General features: G+C 44.0%; 1 protein-coding gene across 1 annotated transcript in view; it reads left to right on the top strand.

The window, feature by feature from the left end:
- LOC126545500 (uncharacterized) overlaps positions 1-7,460 on the top strand; it is a 42,113-nt gene extending 34,653 nt beyond the window's left edge. The window contains exon 8 of the mRNA XM_050193394.3: positions 7,354-7,460. Coding sequence (XP_050049351.1) covers positions 7,354-7,389 — 36 coding nt within the window. The 3' untranslated portion in view covers positions 7,390-7,460. The remainder of the gene's footprint in view (positions 1-7,353) is intronic.
- The last annotated feature ends 19,915 nt before the right edge of the window (positions 7,461-27,375 follow it).

The raw sequence follows: 27,375 nt of genomic DNA, 5'->3' as shown, positions 1-27,375 counted from the left end.
TTGTAGATGTGGCGACAGGCTGACCGTCCTCCACGTCTTCCTGGAGTGCCGGGAAGCCGAAAGAGACGGGAGGAAACATTTTCCTTTTGCATACAGCCATTGCGTCTTTCTGGATCCGGCTATGTTTCTTGGTGAAGAACCGCATTTCAAGACCCAAAGCAGTCCTCTCTTTCTTGAAAGATGTTGTGCTACATGTTACAAGCCCATTAATTTCATAGCACATCCTCTTTCCAAAGGATGCCGCTACGATAGTTTTCTTTGTATAGCACATGCCTCTAGGCCCTTGGGTTCCAAGGGCTCTGGTGAGGCAGTAGTGCTCTAGACAATTTTAGCATCTCACATATTTTATATATTGCATCATTCTTTCTCAATGCATTCTAATGTTAATAGTACATGTCAGTGGTCATTCCCATAATTTTATTACACGTAGATCTTGTGGAATTTACATCAACTCTTTTAGGCCGCTTTACAGCCACGTCACATCAACTTCACAGAACTCATCATTCCACCGCAAAATCACTAACACTGTCATGGCGCTCTTTGGCCATACCTGGCCCTTGCGCCTCTAAACAACACACTTTCAATTCAGCTGGATGGAGGAAGGTAGTGGAGAGGAGAACTGGCCTCCACGTCATTAAAGTTTTCTCGGAACAGCTCCGCCATCCCCCATTTTGATTTCTTTTTTTCATGCAACCTGGTTATAACAATGGAATTTTCGTGGCACTTGAATATTGTTATAAGTGGGTTCAACTGTAATTCAGTGGTGGCATAACTGAACCCATGGCACCAAGAGTATTCCTTAGCACCATTTTGCTTAAAAGCGCCATTATAGCATAAAATTGCGCCAAACGTACACCAAGCAATCAAATGAAATGAGGACATCGTTTTGTTCATGCTGCCTAGCTAGTACAGTTGAAACCAGAAACAAAAGCACCCTATCATCATCCTGCAAGTCAACGAATCTCGGCAGTAGCTACAGATATCCCCTTCAGGTACCAGTTAATTCTGGTGATTGAAAATTTTGGTTCATCACATTTCTTGTACCTTCAGAATTATGATAATGGTACAGCTGCAGAATGAATTAGAAATTTTAATTCTGCAGTGAGTTTCCCCAAGTGTGACAAAATTCAGTGCGTTAACTCTTTTAGGAACGTCAGATATGAGAATCTTAACTATTTCGTGTCTAACATTCTTCAAAAGAACCTATCCAGACACTTCAAATATATGCGTGATGTAAAACATTGTGAAAAGTGAACCTGCTACATGAAGACAAACTGACACGGCAAGGTCAAACTAGGCATCTACATTGCAACTCATTTTACTAAAATAATTTGCACCTATTATCCAAACTTGTAGCACAGGTCCATTCAGAAGTGCTTCAAGATGTTTGCGACATATTTACAATATTATGATTTTAATCGGTGCTTTTGATTTTGATGCACTACTTTTGCATGCACATTTTTCTTGCCGGAGTTTCCTATCTACTGCTGCTGTCTTGTTTGTGACGTTTGTGCAAAAGTTTTTTTTTTTTTTTATTGATGTGCCATGGAGCTCGCTTAAGGGGAGATGAGGGTCCTTACAACTTTTTATGAGGGTCTTCAAAACTTTTTTCTATTTTTCAATATAAGTAGCTTAAATTTTGTGTGGAGATATATTTTAGAATGCTGATTTCAAGTATGTGTTTAGATTTCAAATATCTCACTTGGAAGAAAAGATGCGACAGAATACAATACTTCTAATTAGGTGATTTCTTACGGACCTTTTTAATAATTTCTCATTAAAATAAAGTGTATTTAAGAATATGTAGACATTTCCAAAGGCCCAGTGGATATCCTAAAGCTAAGCAAATACCAATAAAGTAATTGTGATTTTCACAAATAGCAAACTTCAGAAAAAAAACAATGTGGCAGTAATGAGCCTACATTTGACCTAATTAATAATCTAGGAAAAACGGAAAGCTTTAGGATATAGCCAAGATATTGCTAAAAATGATACCTAGTTCACTGAAATCAGTTGATGTAAACATCAAAACTTCCATAAGGCAAAAGCACTTCACGAAAAAAAGCTGAGAAAATTGCATTTAAATTTTTACTGCCACTAGCTCTTTTGTCTATTGAACAAATGGAAAACCTTTGGGCTCTAACATGTTGCCCAGGTGTTGCTGAGCACAAGAACACCGAATTTACCGAAATAAATTCATGGAAACTTTATCAAACCTTTCATAAAGCAAAGGCACTTGACGAAAAACCTTTGTTAGACCTTTGTTAGACCTGTAAAGCCTTCGTTTGTCCTTTTCAAGGCTCCTTCGAATGAGGGAGCTTTCAGGACTATAGCCAAGCTGCACTGCAACAGCCTTGCTGGTTTGTGTCATTCCCTGATGGTAGCGTGACACTGCTTCAGCAACGCCGCTTTCCACAGCCAGCAATGAGTCATGTCTGTTTTTGGAGCTTTGGGTCCAGATCGCAGAGTGCAGGAACTCAATGGCATTTTGTGTCATGCCATCACTGCAACGCTGTAAGAGGGCCTGGTCACCAAGCCTTGCAAAGACTGGCTCTAGTGCATTGCGAATAAACCTTGGCAGAGGGTTTTTATGCGGTGGTGGCTCCTCTTGGTTGGCAAGGGCACAGTTGAAGAAACACCAGGAGTCATCACCTTCAGGACAATGACTGTGATCAGGCGATTCATCCGTTGAAGTCATGTGCAACAGTGTGGCCTGCACTGCCAGAACAACGGCACAAAAGCATTGCAGAAACGTCATGCTTGTGGCTCCTCAGAGCATACCCATAATAGTTTCTTTTCTATTTTATCTTGGGTAAGTCTCCCTTTCCCACTAAGAGACTCTCCTTGGGCTTTTTCTTCTTCACCAAGGTGCGAAGGGCTGTCCCCATTCGCTTATGGACATGGTTCAGACAGTCCTTTTTTTTTTTTCCCATGTCTAAGTATCCGTAGATGCCGTCTTGAGTCAGTGCATGAAAAGTGCAGCTATCGCCATCAGACAGAATCATGTAGCGCAGCCCATTCTTCTGCAGGGACCACCTGAACAGGATCAGTGCTGCTTCCGTCTCCATCTGTCTGGCATTGCAGTCAGTGTTTTTTTGACACTTGTGGGTCATAGCCCAGTCACTGTAGCCATCATCATCGGAGTCAGGTGCTCCTTGGCAGCCAGGGCAATACCGAGAAAGGACAACATGGTCCAGCACCAGGCCTGTGTAAAGTTCAACAATGCACCCCACAGCTATGTTAGAATTGTGGCCACGGGTATTCCAGGTGCCATCGAAAATGACGTCCACGTTTCCTACAGGGTTGAGGAATTCCTTGTAGAGGTTTCTGACTACTTAGATGCTTGCTGCCTCTGTGGCTGTAGCTACTGTCTGGCAAGTTCCCACCATAATTTCCATATGTCCCTTGAAGGTCTTGTGGTGGAGGCGCCAGTGGGAGAGGTTCAGGGTGGCACAAAAGCCCGCGAGGGCAGTCACTCCTTTTCCTATGCTTCGTATGCCTTTCATTGCCCTGAGGTTGACCTCAAAGGGCGTTATGTTTGATGATCCGATGACTTGTGGCGACTAAAAGTGCCGCTCCGCGAAATCTCAACTTGAGCATGTGAGCCATAGTCTCACCGCTGGGCCGTACTGTTTCTCATTGCACTTTTTGAGCTCGATAGTAGCCATCCCACACTTGCTGCACATTGTGGATGCGAATAGTGTCTGCAAAACTTCCATGTCCACAATGACGTACTCCATGCCGCGATCGTCGTCGTCGCTCACCGCGCCCACGCCTAAAAGCTCGAACTTCCACGAAGTCGCGCACTTTTTTGTCAAGGAAGACTTCATCTTGTCTGCACGTTCTTCGCGCTCCGCACACTCAGCCTCTGTGTAAAATGACGTGTCAATGCGATGCGCACGCGAGCTTGTTGCAGCTGCTCCCACCGACGATGCCGAAGTTGACGGTCTCGAGGAGCTTGAAGCAGCCGCGTCGACCCGCAGTGCCGTGGCTTGCGGCAACACCGAAGTTCTCGAGGAGCTTGGAATAGCGCCGCCGATCCGTGGTACGATAGCTTGCGGTAACACCAAACTTGACGATCTGGATGAGTTCACCGCAGCAGACCGCGGTACTGCGGCTTGCAATGACACCGAAGCTGCCGTAGTTGTTTTCGACGATGCAGTTAACTTGTTCCAAGCACGTCTCCTTTTGCCGACCACTTCGTGTGCTTGATTTCAAACGCGAGTCCCGCCCCATCAGAATAACGGCACAAAAGCACGCACGCACGGCACGGCAGCCTGGCTAATAAACGTAGTAACGAAAGTGCGAGCTAAAAGAGAGCGAATTAACGATGAAAATATTTACATGAACGATGCGATAAGAGGCTGTGGGGCGCGAAACACTGCACAACAAAGAAGCCTCGGGTGCACGCAGACTGCGCAGACGACGCGAAGGCACCACGCCGTCAACACGCGGCCGCGCCGGCTCGAGAAAGAGAGGAGGCGTGCAGCAGGGCCAATTGAAGGAAATTCAATAACACAACAAAGATAAAAATAAAAGGCAAAATAAAAATCTGAGCAACTGTCATCGCCCCATTTCAAAGGGGATGGAAAGGAAGGAAATCAACTTTATTCAGGTCCTGCAGGCCACGAGAGCTTTGGGCTCTCATGGAGTGGGCGTCTCCCACGACGGAACCGGGAGGTTGAGTTTCCTGGCGGCGTCGTGGACCTGCTCCTACCTTCCATCCATCCATCCATGGAGGGCTGTGCCTCGGAGAAGCGTGCACTTCGCCAAATCAGCGTCACTCTTTCCTAATTTCACCTTTCGAAAACGTTGCCGACGACGTCGCTCACAGAACTACTTCATCATGTTGAAAGGCGCCAAAATGAAGTACTGGAAACCAGCTTTCAAACGAGACCAAGATGGCGGTAATCGCCCTGCATCGTCCAGAGCTTTGGCGGCTTGAAATTAGGGCAAATTTTTGAGCTGGGCCTTCAGTTCCAGTCCACCGACGCTTAAAAATTGCCGTTTTTTTATACTTTGTGAAGGAATTGAGCAATAATACTTTGTGGGGTAATACTTTGGACAATGAAGACCAAAATCGCGATTTTTGAAAATTGGCACTTTTTCTTATTTTTTCCGATTTCGAGATCTGTGTCAGCCCTTAAGGAATGAGCGTCGGGTGATGTCTGATTGCACTAATTTATTTACTATTTCATTAAAGAGACAAAAAAAATTATTTTGCATGTGTAAATTCATCATCAGCCTGGTTACGCCCACTGCAGGGCAAAGGCCTCTCCCATACTTCTCCAACTACCTCGGTCATGTACTAATTGTGGCCATGTTGTCTCTGCAAACTTCTTAATCTCATCCGCCCACCTAACTTTCTGCCGCCCCCTGCTACGCTTCCCTTCCCTTGGAATCCAGTCTGTAACCCTTAATGACCATCGGTTATCTTCCCTCCTCATTACATGTCCTGCCCATGCCCATTTCTTTTTCTTGATTTCAACTAAGATATCATTAACTCGCGTTTGTTCCCTTACCCAATCTGCTCTTTCTTATCCTTTACACTGATAAGGTGCAAATTATCCTTATACAATTCATTTCCTCTTAATTCTCGTTATTTTCTCCTAATTAACCCTTATACAATGCTAAAAACGGCACTCTTATTGCAAAAAGAGGCTTTGTAAGCTAGAAAAGGTTAAAGAAAAAGTATAATGACTGGCAACACAATGTAGAAGTTCCCTTACAACCTCGCTGTGATGTCATGCATTTTGACAGCGTCTGCTGTGGCCTAGTTAAATGCGTATTGGTAAAAAATTAATTACTTTGTGTTCTGAAAAATTTAATGTGTTAATGTTTCAGGAAATTTTATTGAGCTAACATGGCCAATACGAAGATATTTTAAAATCCGCTACGTCATGCTGACGTAATGGCGCTGAGATCTTTTGGTACGAAATTCAAAATATTGCACTTTAGGTGTCATTTATTTGTCTAATAATCATTGTGAAATTAACAAAAATAAAGTTTTCAAAGAATACTTCATCAGTCTAAACTGAGATTTAATGTTTCTCTTTAGTGCCCCTTTAATATGGAGACCATATGGTGTGCAAGTGTACATTTGACACTGCACTGCAAGGGCTTATCACTGCACCAAATCAACTTTTTCTCTGCTCTAAGATTGGTGCCAAAAAGTCATATAGCTGTTCCACCACTGACAATTGTTAGCAACAAATTGGCATGATTATGCTGGTGCCATAGCCCCCCCCCCCTTTTTTTTTATATCTGAAAGTACATCTTCAACTACATTTAAAATTAACAGAATTAGCTTTAAAAAATCCTTTTGAGTTGGCATGCAAATTTCTTGCATGTTGTCAAGCTGCAATTCGTGCAATGCTACATAACCACATAAACAAATAGTAGGTGCCTCACTGCAGAAATATTGCGCATATTTTTTTTTTACTGTGCTGGATAATTTTCTTCAATATGAACTGATCTTTCAATGATAGCACTCACTTTTATCACTTCTCGCACTGAAATACTCTCTGCAGCTTTAGGCTGCATGTTATGAGCTGTTTAGTTTTGCATAGCCCTGTAGCTATCATAGTGGCTTTCGTTTTTTATCTTAGCACATTGGGACTGATGAACTGCAGTTTGGCTACTTAAGTTTTAGTAAGCGTTTTTGAATGCAAAAAGAAATGTTTGTAAGGCATATCAGTGTTTGCGGTGGAACTTGGCGATTCACGCTGATATAATACTTGTACTGTGTTTCATACTAAGCAAACAATTCAGTGTACACTAGAACAACTTCTTACGCTACTCATAATTGAGAGCATAAAGACTTGTGTTGAATAATTCAAATTACTTCACCATGAAACGCACTGAGCAATGCATCTTTATGAATGTTCTTGTATAATGTTCACAGCATTGCCTCTAAGTATGAAAAATTTTCTAGTTCCCCAATATTAGGCCCGGGAATTGGAGTGCAAGAACTTTTGATTCTTTAATAATGTGAAGGCTTGCAAAAGTCGTACTAGCTGTGCCTCCTGCGTGTCAACATATCACTTTGAAACCTTCGCTCATTGTGTTAGTTTTATGGAGTGTAAACTCCATTTATGTCTTCCTTCCCTGCTACATTCTAACTGTGCTGCTCCTGGTGCTGCAAAGCCAAGGACTCTTGGCTTCCTGAATTTTGCACTTTCTGGGCCTTTACTTTTTTTCCTGTGCTCACCTGAAAATTGTGTCTATGGGTCTTTAGTATTGTATTTTGATGCAGTTACTACAATGTACTTGAAAAATGTGCAGTGCTCACTTTTGCATGGACAGTGCTGGCCAGCTTTCGGAGAGGTGTGTGACCTTAACATTTATTTTCAGATGGCACCTGCAAAAAGGACACGGAAGAGGTTGTAAGGATACTTTTGCTTCCATTTTTACTATTTTACTTTTTAACTTGCAATAAAGGCATATACTTCCATACAGGACTATATATATTGGTGATTTCATGTCTTTATGCCCTCAAATGGACAGACATTCTGAACCAGGGTGTGCAGAAGTTCTTGAAACCCTTGAAATTGAAAAGTAATTTTCAAGGCTTCTTGAAAGACCTGGAAAACTCTTGAACTTCTTGAGTAGTACAGCTTCAGATGGATTACGTAACCTTTTCTATGGCGGATAAGTGATGAACTGGCAAACTTCACATTTTAGAAACAATGGTACTGTCTAACCCACTTAAACAATACCGGTTCTGACAATATATTGGGTATAACAATGAGTAGTCATGGTACAATTAACTTGGAACAATAAACCGCCTGCTGCAGTGCTACCATGGCGCATTATTGGTTGCAACACTTAAATATGGCACCAAAAGGGAAAAGCATACAAAATGCGTGGGAAAAATATGCGAGCCGCTGCGCATCCCGCACGGAATGCATTTGTCACACCCTCGTGTATTTCTCTCTTGTCTCTCTTCCACCCCTTCACCATTGGCATGGTTGGTGCAGTCGACTCATGTTTCGGAGGGGTGGAAAACAGACGGGAGAGAGGTGTGCAAGACTGGCAATAGAGCGAAATTGTGTCATGCAGTGTCTGCGGCACAAGGGCACCCTGCAATCCGGTTTTCTTTTTGTTCCCAAGATTTTGCTTTGCTTTTTCTTTTGGCGCAGACACGCGGTGGCCAGATGTATTGGTGTAGGCAATGATGCAGTATAGTGCCAAGAATATACTAGCTAGTGTGCCGTGCAGCCCCTCTTTTCAATGGAGGAGCATGGCGCCGCCTGCAATGGTTGCCCACGGTGGCCGACAGAAGTCGGTGCCATACGGGTGGGTGCAGACTGCGCGTGTCGTCTGCTTCGCATGTCAGTTTTGCAGCTGTTGCGTCGGTTTCTTTGTTGGCGTTTTCAGTGTTATTACAGCGTTGTGTGTTTGTTCTTGGTGTTGTCAAAGAGTGAGTGCGTCGCTGCTGTGTTCGTGTGCCTGTCATTACAAGAACAATGCGGCAGCGGTGAAAAAATGCCGAAGAGACAGTGCTAGGAGAGGGCCTGCTTTGTGCCGTTGTGTCGAAGCGGTTACCGCTCGAACAAAGGGCGTGTATCCTTGTTCACTCCACCACTGATACGAAGCGGCAGCAGAATGGGCAAGAATGATCAAGAGAGCGGACAAAAGGCCGGCACCAACTGCTGTGGTTTGTAAAAAATATTTCGAAATCAGCTTAGTCGAGCGCGCGTTTTCTATCACCGTGAACGCCGTTGTCCACGAGATTCCCCGCGATAAACCACGCCTGAAACCCTACGCTATACCCACGATATTTCCTGAGTATCCTAAGCATAAACCTTACTTTTCGTGAGTACCAGGGGAAAAAAAAAAAACAAGAAAGAAGGAGCAGTAGTGCTTTGATCTACTACACTGTTATGTTGCACGAAAGATCACTGCCCAAAATTCTTGACCACAGTGCAGGCTTCCTTTGCGTAAGTAAAGCTGAAGCTAGTGCCGACGCTGCTTCACTATTGCACTATGCATTTTGACAATGGAGGCCTTGTCTATCTTAGTCAGACCTTGTCAACCACTGTGAAGGCCGTGGAAGATGCTTTTACTGTGTTCTTTAGCAAAAACAAGTTACATGTAGCGAGTCAAGCTGATTTTTCAGGTCAACTGCAGACACTGGCCTTTCCCCAACTAGGGTGCCCAGAGCATGAAAAACCAGCTTTGACAACACTTGTGAAGTTCTATGTTTTCTTGAGGTTTCGGTTTTTTTGTAAAAGGCATCAACAAAGAGAGGGAAGCGCAAGGGCAACGGCAGAAGCTCTTTAAACTGCGTCACTGCCACTAGATCTATCTTCTTCATGTATGTGTGCATTATCTCATCTAGGGCTGTCTTATATGTCCGCGTTTGACTGTTGTTACGCGAGAATAAAATATTTGTTACGCTTAAATGAAAGATCTGTTTCCCATTTTCGTTCACCTATATCAGACATAAAAAGAAATCTGCACGTGTTTACCAGTTATTAAAAAGTGTATAGTACACAGAACACCGCGTGCAGTCCATATTACCGGCAAATATTTTTTACTTATTATCCTATCCTTGTGGCCCAATGGGCATTATGAGGAGATGGGTACATGGTTTACAAACAATCAAAAATATTCAAACCTATGAGGACAACAATAAGATATTAGGCAGAAATAGCAGCAAGTAAAATAAAAAGAAAGGACAGCGAAATTCCAGTAATTTCAAACGATGATCGGTTACAGCGGTCTTGAATGGTTATGCATTAATATACCATTAATAGAACAGTAACATACCCTTATAATTCTTTTCCTTTATTAGAATAACCAATGTAACCTAAAGCTCGCCCTTAAAAAATTACGCTACCATCATCGCTAGAATAAAAAACAGGTGGCCTTACCTATCGCATAAGAGACACGAAGGCGAACGCCTTGTAAAGCCTATTGTAATTCACCTTATTCCCCCGTAATCCTCCTTCATCCACTGTAGTCCACCTTAATCCTCCTTAATGCACATTATACAGCCTAATTCAACCTAATTTACCTTAATCCAATCACTAATCAATGTTAGTGTTAGTGTAAATGTTTTTTTCTTGGTAAACTTCACATTTCTGCCAAATTTCTTGCATTGTCTTGCTTTGTATGACCATTATAATCTTTTGCACATGATAGTGGGATCATACACTAACGTGCATGCAACGGAGCCAACTAATGTAAAATGTTTTTTTCCTAGTAAAGTTTGCCTGTCTGCCCAAATGTTTTTCGCGGTCTGGCTTGATATTTGATATGCTCATCAGACTCGTTTGCACTAAAACTTTGCTGCAAGATTTTTAAAATTTTTTATCGCCCTTAAAGGGACACTAAAGCCAAATACTAACTCGACGTGGACTATTTAATTACCATTGCAGGAACCTAACAATACTTGTTTTGTGCCAAGAAAAGACTAAGCTTACGAGAAAATTGCATCTGAAGGGTCCGAATACCTTTATCGAAATTAAAATCTCCCGCCACCCAATCGGGGGAGTGGTGACGTTGCATACGTCATCACCACCCTTCGCTGCCTTGGGTGAGAAATGGCGCCTGACAGACGGCGGCACCGAGCCAGGACTGTGATGGATTCGCCGCTGCAGCTGCTTTTTGGTCAAGTGGCGTAGACCGTTCGGGCATCCTGCGACATAACATGGAAGTTGGATTCTCTGCTACTTGGAGTTTGTGCGAGTTTCGCGAGCCAGCAAAACCAGCGCAGCACTACGCGATAACGAAACTGCTGAAACGTGAAAGAGTGGGTGGCGCAGAGTCGAGCGAGAACGTAACCTTTCGACGGGAGGCGTCCCTGTCAAGGGTACTTTCAATGAGTTTTTTCTAAAAATGAAATGGAACTGGATAAGCAGCATTTTATTTCATCATATACGATACAATGTTTTTTCCTTCTTCTTCTTCTCTTTTGTGACAAGTGGTTGAGTACTAGTGACAGAATAACTGAGGAGTGCTTTCGTCATCGGGCAAGTGCTTGAATGTCCCGGGGGAGTAAATCATGTCCTGCATTTACCTCAGTTTCTCGGTTATTAAGGCCCTGCGATAATATACGCCTTAGAGATTCTCAAGCATTAATCTATCACTTTAGCTTGACTTAAAATTTGCCTTTAGTGTCCCTTTAAGGGGTTATATTTGGGGCGCATTACAGGTAATGTGCAGTTCAGTGTGTGGGCTAATTACTGTCTTAGCGGTAAATTACGTGTGCAAGTGATCAGGAGCAACTCAGAAGTTACCTTGCCGCCTTGGGAGAGCTATGAACGCAACCGAGATCCAACTCTGCGAGAGAAAACATTGGGCGCATTGTGGCCAATGTACTGGCGAAGTTACATGTGTGTGGATGAGATATTGCCTTTGTAAGAACTTAAGTCCTTAAAAACATATTCGGGCAACGTTTTAAGGAACGTAATTTAGTTAGACACTGAAATGCTTATTCCAACTGCTCGAAAGGGCACGTGCCCGGTATGTCACCCCTCCCGTCCCTGTAGCTACGTTCCTAGCTTAAACCACTCATCCAGCTGCTTCTCGGCTTCAAGCAATATAGAAACCAGCGCAGTTGACATTTAAAGGCCTCTAGCACTTTCAAATGCGCCTTTCACGGTCTGTTCGTGGAGCCAAGATCGCCAGAGTTGTGAGCCATAAAGCTGAGGCTGCCGCTAAGATAGAGATAATAGCAACTTTTCTTCCTGGAGAAACATTGTCGGGGTTCGAATTTGAGTGTTTCAGTACCGAAAAAACATGTACGCAATCATGCCACGGTGAATATAGCAAGATGCTGGTATGGCGAACCAGATGATAGCAAACTGCAGCATTGCGTGTGTCCTAAACAGTGTTCCGAAAATCGGACAAGAATTGCTTTGGTGCGAGGAATGCCGGTACGTACATATGCAGTTGTAGGTTCCTATGAAACAGCTAAAGAACTCTAAAATACTTTAAAAGATAAGCGAAACGTCTAAAGGAAGTCTCATATCAAACATTTGGATGTACACTTCTAGAAAACCTCTTGTAGCTTTGCTAACGCCATGTTATTAGATGTCTAGAAAACTTGAAGGAAGCTTTCGAGACTTCTTTAGACCTTTATTTTCATTTGCAAATAAATTCAATATCAGTAATCACAATTTGTATCTGAACTAATAGCCATTTATTCTGTCAAAAAAAAAAACTGGGCTGCAAGAAAAACGCCGTAGAATTTAAAATCGGGACCTTGTAACCCAAGTCACACTCCTTTAACCACTAGATCACGTTAACTCTTGTGAATTTTAAGAATAGTGGGGAGCTTGTTATGTAACCCAACGCAAGTACATATCACTGTGTATGCTATGCACAGGGAGTCTGATGTTTCATGTACTTGCCGCCATGTTCGACTGCAAAATAGCTGCCCGATTTCTCCTAGGAAGACTAAACCGTAGTCATCAACGTAATGCGTAGCAAAAACGGGGGATGTAACACGAAAGAATAGGAATACATTTGTCTTGACTTGTGTGCCCCTTTTACGCTACACATCACGTAATGCAGTATCAGCTATGGTCCATTAGTTTGTCCTGCACAGGTATATGTATGTTACAAGAATTAGCAAATGAGCAGCCTCTATACGTCTACACGGAGAATGGCGTAAGATCTCTATTGTGTGTATGGACACGTCCTATCAGGAAATGTAGAATTTCTTTGCCTATAATAATTACGTTTTTTTTTCACCTACCCTGTGCAAACACTTCAATAGGACATCCGAATCATGTCCCAATGTCCGTGCACCATTTCGGATACAGATAGGGCCAGTAGACGTCCCGTTTCGGGTATCTTGCGTATGTCCCAAGAATATTGCACATGGACCTCGTTCGGATATCCTGCTATTGATGTCCGAAGGTTATCCCACATCAGCCTTTTTTGACATACACATGAATATTTGTCTTTCAGTTTAAGCTGTGTTTGAGTTTTCTCGTAACAGAATTGTTTTCTCACATGTTCAAACTGCAATGCGAAACTATCATGTCTGCAGCTCGTGTGTACGTTGTACTTTGAGAATTTTCTGACGCAATTTACTTTGAAACTTGAATTAGTTCAATAAACGAAAGGCCTAGATGTGTATGAGGAGTATGCTGTACTTCCGCGCATGTGTGTTTGTGCGTAACATGTGCACAATATATCTGTTGATGTATGGACGCTGTGCCCATTGCATCTGTTGCACAGCATGTGCTGAGAGTCTGTGGCCATATGGCAAGCACTGCAAAAGGCCCTGGCATAAGTCCGTAAAGTGTACGCAGCATATCCCCATAATGTCCCTCGCAGACATGCAAGGGATGATTGCAGGGCAAGTAAAATTGCCGCCAAACGATTACGTGAGGGACGTCCGAAGGACGTATTTGACAGATGCCCGGATATACATGTCTGGCAGTGGATGTTCACGGGAGATCTACAGGACGTCATTGTTGTCACTGGGTAGGTGGCCAATTAGTGAATTCTACTTTTCTATTGTCATTAAAATGCATGCGTTTTACTCTGTGTGGAGAAATGAGGCAATACACCTTTATAAAGCAAATCAACCTTCCTGAACCTTTTTGCAAATTATAAAAATTTAAATATACGTTGTACAAGCGGCGGCTGCGTATAGACGTCCGCACGCCAAGTTTCAACCTAGACGCCAGCGCTCGTTTCTCCCCTGGCGGAACGAATTCACCTCCTACTGGTGTACGTTTCCGCCCTTTCCCTTCAAGGTCGCGCCCGCGTTCAGTTTGCGCTGAGCGCGGAACGTCTCTGTTTGCGACGGCGCCTCTTCGGATGACTGGAAATTATTGTTGTGTTAACTGTCACGACACCAATGTAAACACGAAAGGATTGATGCCACTAGTGAAATTCCGCCGATTCACAAGAAAATGGTAATAAAAAGTAGACGACAAACTTGGATTACTGCGGTGCGCCCAACAAAGTGAACTGGCAAACGAAGCGATCTCGTTCATTGATCGCTCGTGAGTTTTTACATGTAATCCACATGAATTTCATGATTACTGGGTATATAATCCTTTTATTCAAATAAAAAATTTCAGTTCGACCAGCGCTTGTCCTGTCTTTCTCGTGTTTCGTTTGTATGCGCTGCCCATGAATGGACACCACTTCTTTTGCATGCGCTAGCAGTGGCCGAAGTTGAGGCGTACCGAGAAATTGAATATGTGCTCGATGAATTGAACATGACCAGAGTTCATTCCTGCATCACCACTGCACCGACCGATCGAGTTACAGGACGATACACGCCCACGGCTTGGTCGCGCCGGCATTGCTGAAGCAGAAATGATTACTAATACTTTCAACTTCCGTCTCTTGAGCACTGTTAAAAAATCAAGCTATTTACATTGCTGCCTCTATTCTATATTGTAGGGGACGTACTAGTTAAAAGTTGTGTGCGCATGTCGGATTTGTGCTATGTGGCGATATATTTTCTTTATTTCCGTACAATGTCGATGGAAGTCCGTTGTCGCCATCGGAGACCACGGATTTGTAGCGAACATTTTGTGGGAAACTGCAAAAATGACTTTAGCTAACACGCATTGTATGTGCCGACGATTTTTCCGGCGGCATATACGATGTCGTTTCCAGTTATCTGCTCAGTGTCATTTACATGGCTAAGCAGACGCTGCTCTTTCGCCGCATTGCAGCCATGAAAATAATCGTCAAGCTTACCGATATTCTTAAAGGCAAATAGAATCGTGTACATCGTCCTTCGAATAAAACGTCCACGCACACATACGTAGGCACACCACGTCTGTTACGAAACGTGCCCAAATGCGCAGTGCAAGAGGCAATCGAGGCGGTGTGAACGAGAGATGGGAGAGCTGTACACCCGCTAGTTGAATTTTACCCCGCACGCGGCGCTCTCACGCCGGCGCGGCTTGGTGGCGCAAGCCACCGCCCCGTTCCAAAGGGGACGCTCATAACATCCATCCATCCATCCATCCATCCATCGGCTAGTGTTCCTGTATATGCTCCCACAGCTCCCTGCGGGAGCACTAGGCGCGGCTAGGGTGCCAGAATTTGTCGACAACACGAAGTAAAGGCAAGAGTTTGACGTAGTAGTTCTGCGAAAACCCGCAAGGTGGAGAGAAGTAATGAATAAAGTAGAGTTACTGTATATGCTACCACAGGTAGCAGAGTTGCGCGTAGGTCCGCCATCTTGCCTGGGAAGCAACCAAATCTATGCGGCGAAGCCGCACTCCGTTTTTGCAGGCGGCATGCCTACCGTATCGTCGATCGACAGTTGGTGGTTTTGCATCGCTTTTGGACTGCTTGTCCGCCTAATCGCAAACAAAGCGCATCGAAACAGCTGACTGCATAAGATCGTCAAGAAAAAGACGCCGAGATCGGTCCCCACCGAAGCTTAGGCCTAGCGTATCCGCCGAGTCCGTCTGCACGCTCTCGGCGCGCCTAGGCTCGGGAATCAATAAGTCTAACACGGATAAATCACTCTATATTTCAGCTTTCGCATCGGTGTTCTTAAATAAACCATTTTTTCATGTTTACAGTGCCAGCACAAGTAGCGATGAGCGCCGATGTGACGCGTCATAAACACAGGTATGTATGTGCTGTCGCGGAAGGCTCCGGCACTAGCCTGCGCTTCTCTGACGAAGATATATGACTAGACAGACGTGTCGACTGAAAGGCATCACTGAACTAAGAAAACGTTGCATATTCTTCGCGTGAAGAACAAGAAACAGCTATTCAAATCAGTAGTAACAGCCCATACAGCGTCCCGGGTCGGCGGTTCATTTAGGACTTTTTTCAAAGTTAAAATGCCAGTCGCAAGTGAAAATCGATGTTGTGGCACTTCCGAGCATGCTACTGAATACGGACAGCAAAATTTTCTTTGCGGTACAGGCGTGAGTTTTATATATAGGGCGATAGCGCATCTACCACGTGATGACGCTCTGCCAATAGAGGCGCTAGCGGCGTGATAAAACAGACGCGCAACTCTGCTACCTGTGGTAGCATATACAGTAACTCTAGAATAAAGGGAAAATCAGACATCCACCCGTCGTAGTAATTGCTACAAAAGAAACCTACTACGTCAAAGTCTTGCCTTTGCTTCGTGTTGTCGACAAATTCGACTTCCAGCTGCTAGCCACCTGGTTAGCTCAGGTGGTAGAGCGGCTTCCCCGGAAAAGCGGTGGTCCCGGGTTCGAGTCCCGGACCAGGACGAATTTTTCTTCAACTATGAGGCTTTTCCTTCGAGGAGCCCGGTTGGGTTTCCTTTGTAGCAATTGCTACGAACGGGTGGATGTCTGACTTTCCCTTTATTCATTACTTCTCTCCACCTTGCGGGTTTCCGCAGAACTACTACGTCATTACGAAAAGGAATTTGATTCAGTAGAGATACCAGCAGTCATAGAGGCATTACGTAATCAAGCAGTATAGACAGCTTACGTAAATATCTTAGAAAACATCTACAGAGATTCCACACCTACGTACCCTAATTCTGCGCAAGTAGGAAGATACCTATAAAGAAAGGGGTCAGAGAAGGAGACACAATCTCTTCAATGCTATTCACTGGGTACTTGGAAGAATTAAGTATTCAAACTACTAAACATGGGAAGGCTTAGGAGTAAGGATCGACGGCGAATATCCCAGCAACCTTCGGTTTGCCGATGACATTGTTCTATTCAGCAACACTGCATGCAGACGAGTTACAACAAATGATTGAGGACCTTAACAGAGAGAGTGTAAGAGTGGGGTTGAAGATTGATATGCAGAAGACAAAGATAATGATGAATAGCCGAGCAAGGGAACAAGAGTTCAGGATCGCCAGTCAGCCTCTAGTCTGTGAAGGAGTACGCTTGCCTAGGTCAATTAATCACAGGGAACCCTGATCATGAGAAGTAAATACATAGAATAAAAATGGGTTGGATCGCATAGGGCAGACATTGTCAGCTCCTGACTGGAAACTTACCACTATCATTGAAAAGGAAGGTGTACAATCAGTGCTGACATATGGGGCAGCGACTTGGAGATTGACAAAGAAGCCTGAGACCAAGTTAAGGACCGCGCAAAGAGCGATGGAACGAAGAATGCTAGGCATAACGTTAAGAGACAGAAAGAGAGCGGTTTGGATCAGAGAGCAAACGGGCATAGCCGATATTCTAATGGACATTAAGAGAAAGAAAATAGAGCTGTGCAGGTCATGTAATGCACAGGTTAGATAACCGTTGGACCATTAGGGTATGAGATTGGGTACCAATTGAGAAGGGAAGCGCAGTCGAGGACGGCAGAAGACTAGGTGGGGCTGTCAGGATTGGGGGCTCAATCCCATCGCTCGTGATCCGTTGTCAAGATTGGAGTCCGGCATGAATTAGAAGGTAGCTGGCCCATGCCGTCGTCCAACTTATCCACGCTGAGGACGTTGATGAAGGGAATGACTGCTTCTCATCGAGAACGAGGAATAAGGGTTTATTTACAGTATTTACATGCAGTTCACCAGTCTAGCATGACTTCGAGAGAAAGTACGTCAGTCTAACACGACTGCTTGAGAGAGTGTCTCAGTCCAACATGACTGCTTAAGAAAGTGTCTAGCATCCGCACAACAGCGGTTTATAAACACTCGGTCCCCCCCTTGATTCCAAGGGGACGGAAACGTTCCTCCAGTCATTGTAAACACGCCGCCTCTCTCCGGGATGGCTTACACACACACACGTACCCACACACACACAGGTTCACGGTCCGGTCCGGAACCCAAGCAACCTTGGCCAACTGCCGCTGCTTGGCCGATCGTCGGGAAATGATCGTCAAACGACTATATTGGCCAGCGAAGGTTGGCGAGAGGTCGGTATGACAACGGCCGCCGCCTTTACCGGCGGGCAGTCGGCAGAGGGCGTCTTGCCAACCTCTCTGTCAGACTGACTCCCGACCCGCCAGTTGGTCGCCGGCTCGGTACGATGGCAACGCGTCGGTCCAACGCCCGAGGCCGATGAGTAGCATAATTTAATTTTTATATCAATTCCTGTCTGTCGGTCTATACTTATAAAATTCTCACTAGGGAAATTTGTTATAGGTGAAGGTAATACATTGTTATGCTTACATAATTTATACTTTTCGTGACTATTACATATATACACAGCTGCATTATAGCGCAATACGTTCAGAAACAGCGATATATGTGTGTGGGACCGTTTTCTGAAGCAATATGAAACTCGTCGTACGCGTAAATATGTGAATTAACCTGCCATGCTTCTTTAAGGGAAATTCTCGGGATGCTTGCAAGGATTAATTCTGTAAACATGCGGAATTTCACGTGGGCTGTGGTATATATTATGAATTTTCGCTAATTCTTTTTTACTGTAATTTCAACACTAAACTTCTAGAAATATTTGGGGTTTAACAAAGCAAACGTCACTAAATTAAACTTGTACCTACCGCCCTAAACATGGCCTCCGAGATGCGATCATAGAGCGCCGACGAATCTCTGGGGCGGAGCGCTGAAGCGGTTAGTGCGACCAGACATCGCATCGCTCTGTTAGCGCTGCCCTCGGCGACCCACGTTCGCTGCACTGCTAGTTTTCCTCCTACTACCTCCCACAAGCGTCTCCTCTCCACAAACGTCACCCCCCTCTTCCACCCGGACTCTCCGCCTCCGCGCCAAGAGCTGCAACACAGAGGCGCCTTCCCCACCCACTGCATTCAGCCACCACTAAAAAGAGACGCGTTTTACGATGCTTGGCATCTTTCTTTGCCTCCCTCAAGCTACTTTATGCATCAACTAATAGCGCTTTCACTCGTGTGAACGACAAGTGCACCAGAACATACGTATGCTCAGCCTGAAGTTAACTTATGCGAATTATTACAGAGTGTGGAGCTAGGAGTCCTTGAATTCCGCTCAGCAGGCAGTACCGAGCGGTGATGCTTTCATTCCCAAACAGAAAAACTAATGCAGGCCTTGCTCCACAGTGAATTTTTTATATTTCATTTATCACGGCAAGACTATTCGACCCCTCCTCTTTTGGATATTTGACGTAAGGAAAGTGTCAGAGAACTAGTTAAACATCTATTTACTACAGCTGGCGCAGATATATTGTTTACTCAAAATGAATTGGTCAGATATGAATTCACAATTTAAAATTTCGGAAGAACATGCGCGTAGAGGTGATAACACTGAACGCACGCTGAGCATTTGCCAAAAGGCGAACGCGAATTGTATTGAACCAAGAATAGAACTACGGTTAGGAAAATGCATATTATGTGGAAACCGCTGGAAACAAAAAAACAGTGGCGCAAGAAAAAAAGAGGACTAGAAACAGAATGAGCCCTGTGTCCTCGTCTTTCACGCCATGATGTTTCCCATGAGCCAAATAGCCCAAGCAAACGTTATGCGACATACTAAGAATTAACTTCCCATAATAAAAGTGCTGATGTCTTCATTTTGCAGGAGATGACTGGGGAGCGCCAGGGGTTTTCTGTTCCTGCTTTGCTACGGGACTGTGAAACGTAAATGCATCAATAGTATAACTTCGGTGTTGCACCTACAGCAACACAATCTCGAAATCTTCTCAGCCAATCTTTTCTTCCTTTTAGTAGAAATGATTTGGCTGCTACGACGGCGCAATTCATCTGCTACGGCACCGAGTCCCACTACCCATTCTCTAAATTTTTGTTTCTTCTTTCAAGAAATGGTTTGCCAAAGGCTCGAGGATCCCTTTTTACGAGTGCGTCCCAGCAAGACTTTCTCTGTTGCACGCTTCTGCAGCAGCACTTCGCGCTCGCCCAGGTTTTCTCGCATAGTTTCCGCGTGGGCGATTTTCAAATAGCAATGCAAGGTTTTCCCTCATGGTGCGGGCTGCCGATTTGACACTCGGCACGCCGCTTTCCGGTTTTCCAGTTGGGCTGGCAAGCGCTCTGTTAGGCACTCATACATAACAGACAACTGTATCCTCGCAGTAAGCGCGTTTCTCTTCGGTACAACAAAAAATACGTTCCTTCATAAAAAATCTAACACTTATGATTTCGGCTCATATGTATATCTACAGCACACCGACCTCTTAATGGAATAGTGCTTTATGTTCAGATTCATGATTTATCATTCGCTATGTGCCACTGGCTGCGCGCAATTCAGTCTAATCCTTCAGACAGCATGTGCCATCTTCTTCGGGTGATTCGTGACGGACGGCGCGGCGCTGCTCGAGACTGTGAAGTCTCCTTTCTTTTCGAACTCGCGCTGCTGCTTGCGGACGGAATGCTTTTCTCCGGAGCCTGAGGGGACGAAACTTGTTCTGGCCTTTTTTTTCTTTCTTTTTCAGCTTCTTCTTGGATCACTGGTAAAGAAAGTTGTGAGTTCGGCGGCAAGCGAACCGCCTGGTTTCCGCGACCCCGAATGTAAAGACGAACACAGCCCCCTCACTCCCCCCACCAACACGTCGCGCGAGAGCAGGCGGGGACCATTCATGCCGTGCACGCGGCGATCATGTTACAGCGGGGCTGGGGAGAGGAGCGGGCTTCCTGCCGCCGGAACGCGCCGGCGCGCGTATACTACTCCTTGCCCCGCAAAACACACAGTGGAAAGTGCGTGCTATATCCTAAGAATTTGAAAAGGCGGTAGCGCAAGAAGACACGGATGGAGACGAGAGGACAAGGATTGGTGCTGAACTTTCAAAAACATTTATTGTGAATGAATCACGAATATATACATGCTGTCCGAGCCCGGTGTAATCATCTGCGCATTCGTAAATATGCCAACTATTTGTCTGACAGCGTGATGGATGCCATGTTGACACATCCCCATGCTTACACAGCTTTTTTTTCCTCTCCTCCATCGATGATGGAAATAAAGTTCAAGTTCACTTCTAGAAATCGGTTCAGATTCTGCGATTTCCCGTATAACACGAGTTTTACTCTTCTTAATAACGAAAGTCTTTACAAGGTCGGGCGAACAGTCCCTGCAATATAACTTGCCAGAAAACCTTCGAAATCTTTTCCTTCACGCGGATTTTTTTACATTGTTTGCGTGCTTCCTTAACCTATCATTAACACATCTCCCAGTATGGCCAATGTACACTATTCCGCACCTTAAAAGAATTTCATAGACTACCCCTTATGCGTATTCAATAAAAGGCGGCCTGTGCTTTATGCCGCAGTCACGTTACTGGCTTGCTTCCGGGTCGGTCATTCTACAAAGCTTTTACAGCTTATGGGGAGCAGCGAACACTCGTAACGCTGAGCCACCTTTTCCAAATTGTGGGATAGTGTGTGAACGTAAGGTATCACAGCTACATTCTGCCTACGCTGTGCGCGGGTTTCGCACGTTTGTGGCTTTGTGCGCATATTTCTCAGCAGGTTCCCTGCAGTATTCTTAGCAAAAAAAAAAAAAAAAAGCCCTCCTCCATTGCACCCTGTGAAAGTGGATGTACAACGAAACGATTGCCGACGTTAGACGACGTTACTCAGAAACCAACCACCACTAACACCACAAGCGACGTACGTAACGCGGGCACGCATGTATACGGAAGTGCAGCATACATGGCCCCCGCCAAGCGCAAGAGCCTTATGGAACTAAATGAATCTTTGAGGGTAAATTGTCAGAAAATGCGTAAAATACAACTTACGCACAAGCTTCAGACATGATAACTTCGGATTGCAAATCGAGTATGCGGGAAAACATAATTCTGTTACGCGGAAACTGAAAGACAAAGCCCTTTTCTAGCTGCCATTTGAGGTCTGTCTGAGTGGCCACGGCCGGTAGGTGGCGGTACCTCAGATTAGTACCACAGAGAAAGGCGGGAAAAAAAAGCGAGCTCGCCATGCAATAGGCTGCATAAACATGCAGGGCGCCAGAAGAAAGGAAAAGCGCTTTTAAATTGAGGAGCAGTTAAATAGAGAACAAATCGGGGTGTATGCGGCTATAAAAAACGCACCTTAGAGACTTAAAAGATGCACCAGTCATTGAGAATTATGGTTGGGAAGGTTGCAACAGAACTAAATCGAAAGGAAAGGGAGGGGGGCCGGAATGTTCAAATGGGAAAAAGCATATTCAAAGTGTCAAGGGCATCTTTGGTTTTCAGGCACAATGAGTGGAAATAAAACTTGGCTGGGCTTAACGTATTTATGAACGAGAAAACATTGCAGAGAGAAGAACCAAGGCTTAGCGGAATGCCTAAGTGCTGATATTAGGCGTTTTCGGAAATAATGCCGAAATTACCCTGTTAGGTGACATGAATGCCCACTTACAGGATCTAGACGTTTATACCGACAACAACAGGAAGTTATTGCTGGACCTTTGTGAGCAACGTAACCTCGTTATCGTAATTACGGGCCGTAAATCTGATGGTCAGATCAGATGGGAAGTTGGAAATAGGCAATCGACTATTGGTTACTGTCTGATGACGGAAGATATTTATGATAAGTTCAGATCAGTTGAGATAAGTTGAGCCATTGGCGAGTAAGACTGTAGTAACACAAGGACTGGCCATAAACGCACCATTTTGAAAATGGGATATGTAGTTGTGAAGGAGAGCACGGAGCGAAGAATGGCCAGTCCAAATTTGAACGCTTAACAAATAACAAATATAGCCGCGGGAGTCGAGAAAGAACACGGCAAATGGCCAAGCAAAAAGTGGGAATACAATGAGCTTCTAAATGTAATGACGAGAGAAATTAGGAAGGAGAAGCAACACGTTTGTTGGAAAACAAAAAGGAAGTCAAAAAAGCTGGTGGAACAGCGTGATACCCGAAGCGATCGATGAACGACAGAAAGCATTACGAGAACATAAGCAGGCATAGAAAGTGCAGTTGCCACAGGTTGAAGTAGACAGAAAATTAGAAGTATACCGGAAGAAAAAAAAAACCTTTTGTTATAATACTGGTTCAAGCAAAGTTCAAAGGTGAAAGTGAACGTTGGTTGTCGGAAATACGTGAGAAAAAGAAGGCCGCGCCTAGAATATTTTGGAAACACACAAACTTATTAAGCAGAAAGTCTGGAACACAACAGCATGTCCTAGACTAAGATAAAAAAAATGGAAGGGGATGCGACATTAAATTACATCCGAAAAATAACGACCGAATCATTCCAAGGCAATGATGAAGTAGTTTTAAAGAAGAAGAGCGTTAACGAGAACCAGAGAAAATTCTAAAGCGCACAGCCATAGGGTTAGGCGAGGTTCCCGTTAGGCTGATTAGCAAACTAGGATCAAAAAGTAAGCAAGCTCTGTGGGAAGCAGTAGAAAATGGCTTACAAGATAGGCGAATACCAGACAGCCGGAGACAAAGTAGAATGAATTTAATGTATAAAGATAACGGAGAAAAGAATTGAATTCACCCATATAGACCGTTGACCATTATATCGGCAATATACATGTTAGCAATACAGGTAATTAAATTACAAGTGCAAACATGGGCAGAGAATGGTATGGGAGAACTTCAGAACGGGTTCAGAATAGGCGTCTGGATGATAACTTATTTGTTCTTATTCAGTGTATTGAAATATCCAAAGAGAGGAGACTGTTTTATGTGGCTTTTTTAGATATTACCGGAGCGTATGACAACGTAGACCACAAAATTTTGTGGGATATTCTGGAAGGCATAGGCAACGACTTTATATAGCTTTTGACAGAGACCTACCTAGAAAATACAGTTTGCGTTGAATGGGGAGGGATGAGGAGCGAGAAGCAAGTTGATATCAACTAGGGACTGCTGTTTGTGATGTACATGGTAAGTATGAAAAGGGCGCTAGAGGGAAGCAATTTTGGGTTTTTTCTCTCATACAAACAGGCGGTTAAAATAGTAGAGCAGTGGCTTCCAGGATCGTTTTATGCGGACGACATTGTGTTGCTAGCTAACAAGCGGAGTGTTATGCAACGCCTGGAGAATATATGTGCACATGAAGGTGAGAATTTAACATTTGAAATTTAGTGTTAGGAAATCAGCTTTTATGGTAAACAGTACTCAATGAAAACAGTGAACAGACAGTATCAATACAGGGCCAGGAAATACCTCGAGTAAAAGAACACAAATACCTCAGTATACACTAAAAAAAAAAAAATCCACGCTTAATCTCACGCTAAACTGTGAGTTTTAGCGTGACGCGCATGTAAGTGAGGCGCGGATGACGTTTCAGGCACCCGTGACCGAAAATAAGCGTGACATTCCTTTGTGCAAGCATGAGGACAAGACTGCCTGCCATGGTTCTGTCTTGTGCGAGCGTGAGCGAGCCGCGTACGCGTGAGAAACGCAAATTACACGCTTAACATCCCGCAGAGCGCTCGCGTGGGAACTTTCCATCACCCATATAAAAAATCCGAATAGCGGATCCGTTTTATATCACGGGATCTGCGCGGAGCGTGGGCGAGGGAAAACAACGCTGTGTGTCTTCTCACTGCCCTGCGGTGAATGCGAAACTTTTCTTGGGGGGGGGGGGGGGGGGGGGGCTGAAGGAGACCGTGGTGTTTTGAAGACTGCACCCGGCCATTTTTCGTGTGGATTTTCCGGCGGACTGCCACGAGCGACGTTCCTTCATTGCAGCGCAGAGCTTCCGGTCTAATTGTCAGAGTTGGTGTGTATCGCCATAGTATCGCCACGCTCACTTCTACAGACCTTCATGGCGTACAACGCCGGTGGTGTCTGCAGACATTGTGCACTGTGCCGAGTTTACGAGAGTTTACGAGAGAGAATCCACCGCGGTCTGACGGCTCCAGCGCCATATGGATAATGGATATATGTAGCTGTCCCTCACCTGCTATTCATGGACGATTTAAATATACAGGTAAGAACAATACTCATGGTTCGCTTTTGTTAAATAGCGGCTGACTGCCAATTGGTCATGATTTCCGGTATGTGCTTGTATGATGTGTGGTGCAAAATTTGCCGTAATGGTGAATTTATTGAAAAGCGAGCAGTAGCGTTGATCGAAATAGATAGCAGTCATCATCGTGCTTGTTTAACAAGTTTTAACACCGGGCTGTTGGATTTTTCTGAATTGTTCAGCTAATTGCGCTGAAGTACCAAATTCACACCATTTCTATTGTTTTTAATTTATCTTCGCCAACTCACCGTTCTCTCTGTGCCCGCTGCCATTTCGCCTCGGGCAAGGGTGGCGAGCTTGGAGTTGTCACTGCATTTTGCACTGTGCTTCTTCTCATGGTTTATAACTCTGTTAGTGACGCATCGATGTGGTGTGCCGTGTATGCCGTGTAGTTGCCGCGTATGCCGCTCATAGTATACTGCGGCCTATAATGTGAAAATTCATAATTTTGTGAGCTATTTGTCGACTGACAGTAACCTGCATCTCCGAAGCGCTGCATGCGAGGTTGCAACCACACGCGCTACTTAATTTGTAACCTCAATTGCACTCTGCATTAGGATATCTATCTTGTGTAGCTCTGCATATTTTACATTTTTAGCTTTAAAAAGAGGAAGTGTGACTGTGTTCGATGAACACGAATGTACTCTGCCCGTTGCAGCTCTTGATTTCCAGCTGCAAACATGTCTATGTCCACAGTGAAAGTTCACGTGTGATAAGTTCACGTAGAATGCCATTCTTGTCAGAATTTCCATCTCCATTGGGTTTAGAATTAAGCGTAACTGCGTTTTTATAGCTCATTTTTGCTTCTATAATGAAAGCTTCTATCAAAAGCGTTGCCACTTGTGTTCGAACTTTTAAACTTTATTTTTATCAAGAGTATAATGGAATAATATCAGTTGCAGCTATGTGACTCACCTAATTGCGTTTTGCACATCGTTATTTTGTTTTTCAGGTCCCATTTGAAAGCAAATAAATGTTTGGAAGTAGGATTGATAAAAATGAACAAAATTGAAAATGTTCCTTCTGATCTTATCAAAAATACTGAAATTTTCTGAGCCTTCATTCGTCGCTTCAGAAGCAGGCTTGCAATGCATGCTCTCATTAATGCGGTGATTTGACCATTTTTCCCATATCCCCAAATTCTAAAAACTTCCGGACCGCAACATTTTAAGAGCAGTCAGTAGGAGAAATCTCAGAAGTGCAATCAATGTTAAAGCAGTGAAAAAGCAAGAGGTACTAGTTTAAACACATTTAGCCTAAAGGAAACATATTTTCATCTCTAAAGTATTATACTTTGCGTATAAAGAATTTTTTTTTTTCAGATAGCGCTAAGCGACCTTATAAGGTCATGCAGTGTCTGGGGGGAAACAAGGCTCCTCATATGCGGCCGTCAGCAGGAAAACGCTGAGATGAGCGATGACACATCCCTAGAAAAGGCACTAGTGATGTGCATATGCCTTAATGGTATGCAATATGTAACATATCCGGCGGCATATGGCCAATTTTAGTGCAACCAACTTAAAGCCAAGAACAAGCAAAGAAATATCATGGGTGCAAACTACATTAAAGGATTTGTTTACTGCGTTGCGCATTTAAACCAAACTCGTATAAAGACTTACGCTTTCTCAGTGATCTGAAAACGCTTTAACTTTAAGTTTTGCTTTTAAGCATCAACGTTTCATTGTATCATATTTTCTGGGAATGAATATTATGAATAAAAGATTTACCCCAAGATGAAATATGTCTCATACTTTTTTCGCTGCCTAGAATGTTCGTCCTTCTTATAGAAAGAGGCCAGTGAAAAAAATATTATCAGGTATCAAGAAGGCGCCGTGACCCTGCTTCAAGCCCACCAAATATGAACTAGTGTTTGAAACTTGTGAACGTGTCGGTGTACATATACAATTACAAGAAATAAAGACCTGTATCAGAATCTTTTGCCTGGCATTTATGCGGCATGAAAAGTACAAAAAAGCGTTCGCTTTCGTGTGGTACTTCTATGCCAGCCACCACACAAGCATGATGCATGATGCGCATGCATCATGCATCATGCTTGTGCGCATGCGCACTTCGTGTAATATATATATATATATATATATATATATATATATATATATATATATATATATATATCGTTTTTTTTGTGAGACCGAAAGTCCCCTCTCATGTTATATTAGTGGTCGCATCATTTTGTGCATATACGCTAAGCGTTTAATTGGTTTTTTAGTGACGTGCCACAAGGGACCATGCACACTGTCCGACAGCCGCTGAGCCAATTCGTATATTTAAGAAGCTGTGTTGATGCAGCTTAGTCTTGCAGAGGCCGCCAAATTTAATGTCTTGTCATCGGTCACAAGAAAAGCTAGCATAATAAAGTAACGGGGCACGAAAGGTCTTCACGAGTGGTTCAGGCAGCAATTGAACAACACTTTAAAATTGAACCTTCAGGCCATGCGTTCACACGCGCCAGTGCGTTCCGACAGGCTGCGCAGACCTTTGAAGAAGTGAGAGGCAGCAATTTTTTGTTGTTGTTGCTTTTGCGTAACAAATGTTGAAGGACGAATATATATAATGACGGAATACATACCAGCTATACAAAAGCG

This window comes from Dermacentor andersoni, chromosome 1 (genome assembly GCF_023375885.2).
Source record: "Dermacentor andersoni chromosome 1, qqDerAnde1_hic_scaffold, whole genome shotgun sequence".
NCBI lineage: Eukaryota > Metazoa > Arthropoda > Arachnida > Ixodida > Ixodidae > Dermacentor > Dermacentor andersoni.
The sequence above is the reverse complement of the archived record's forward strand: the minus strand, read 5'-3'. Positions and strand labels throughout refer to the sequence as shown.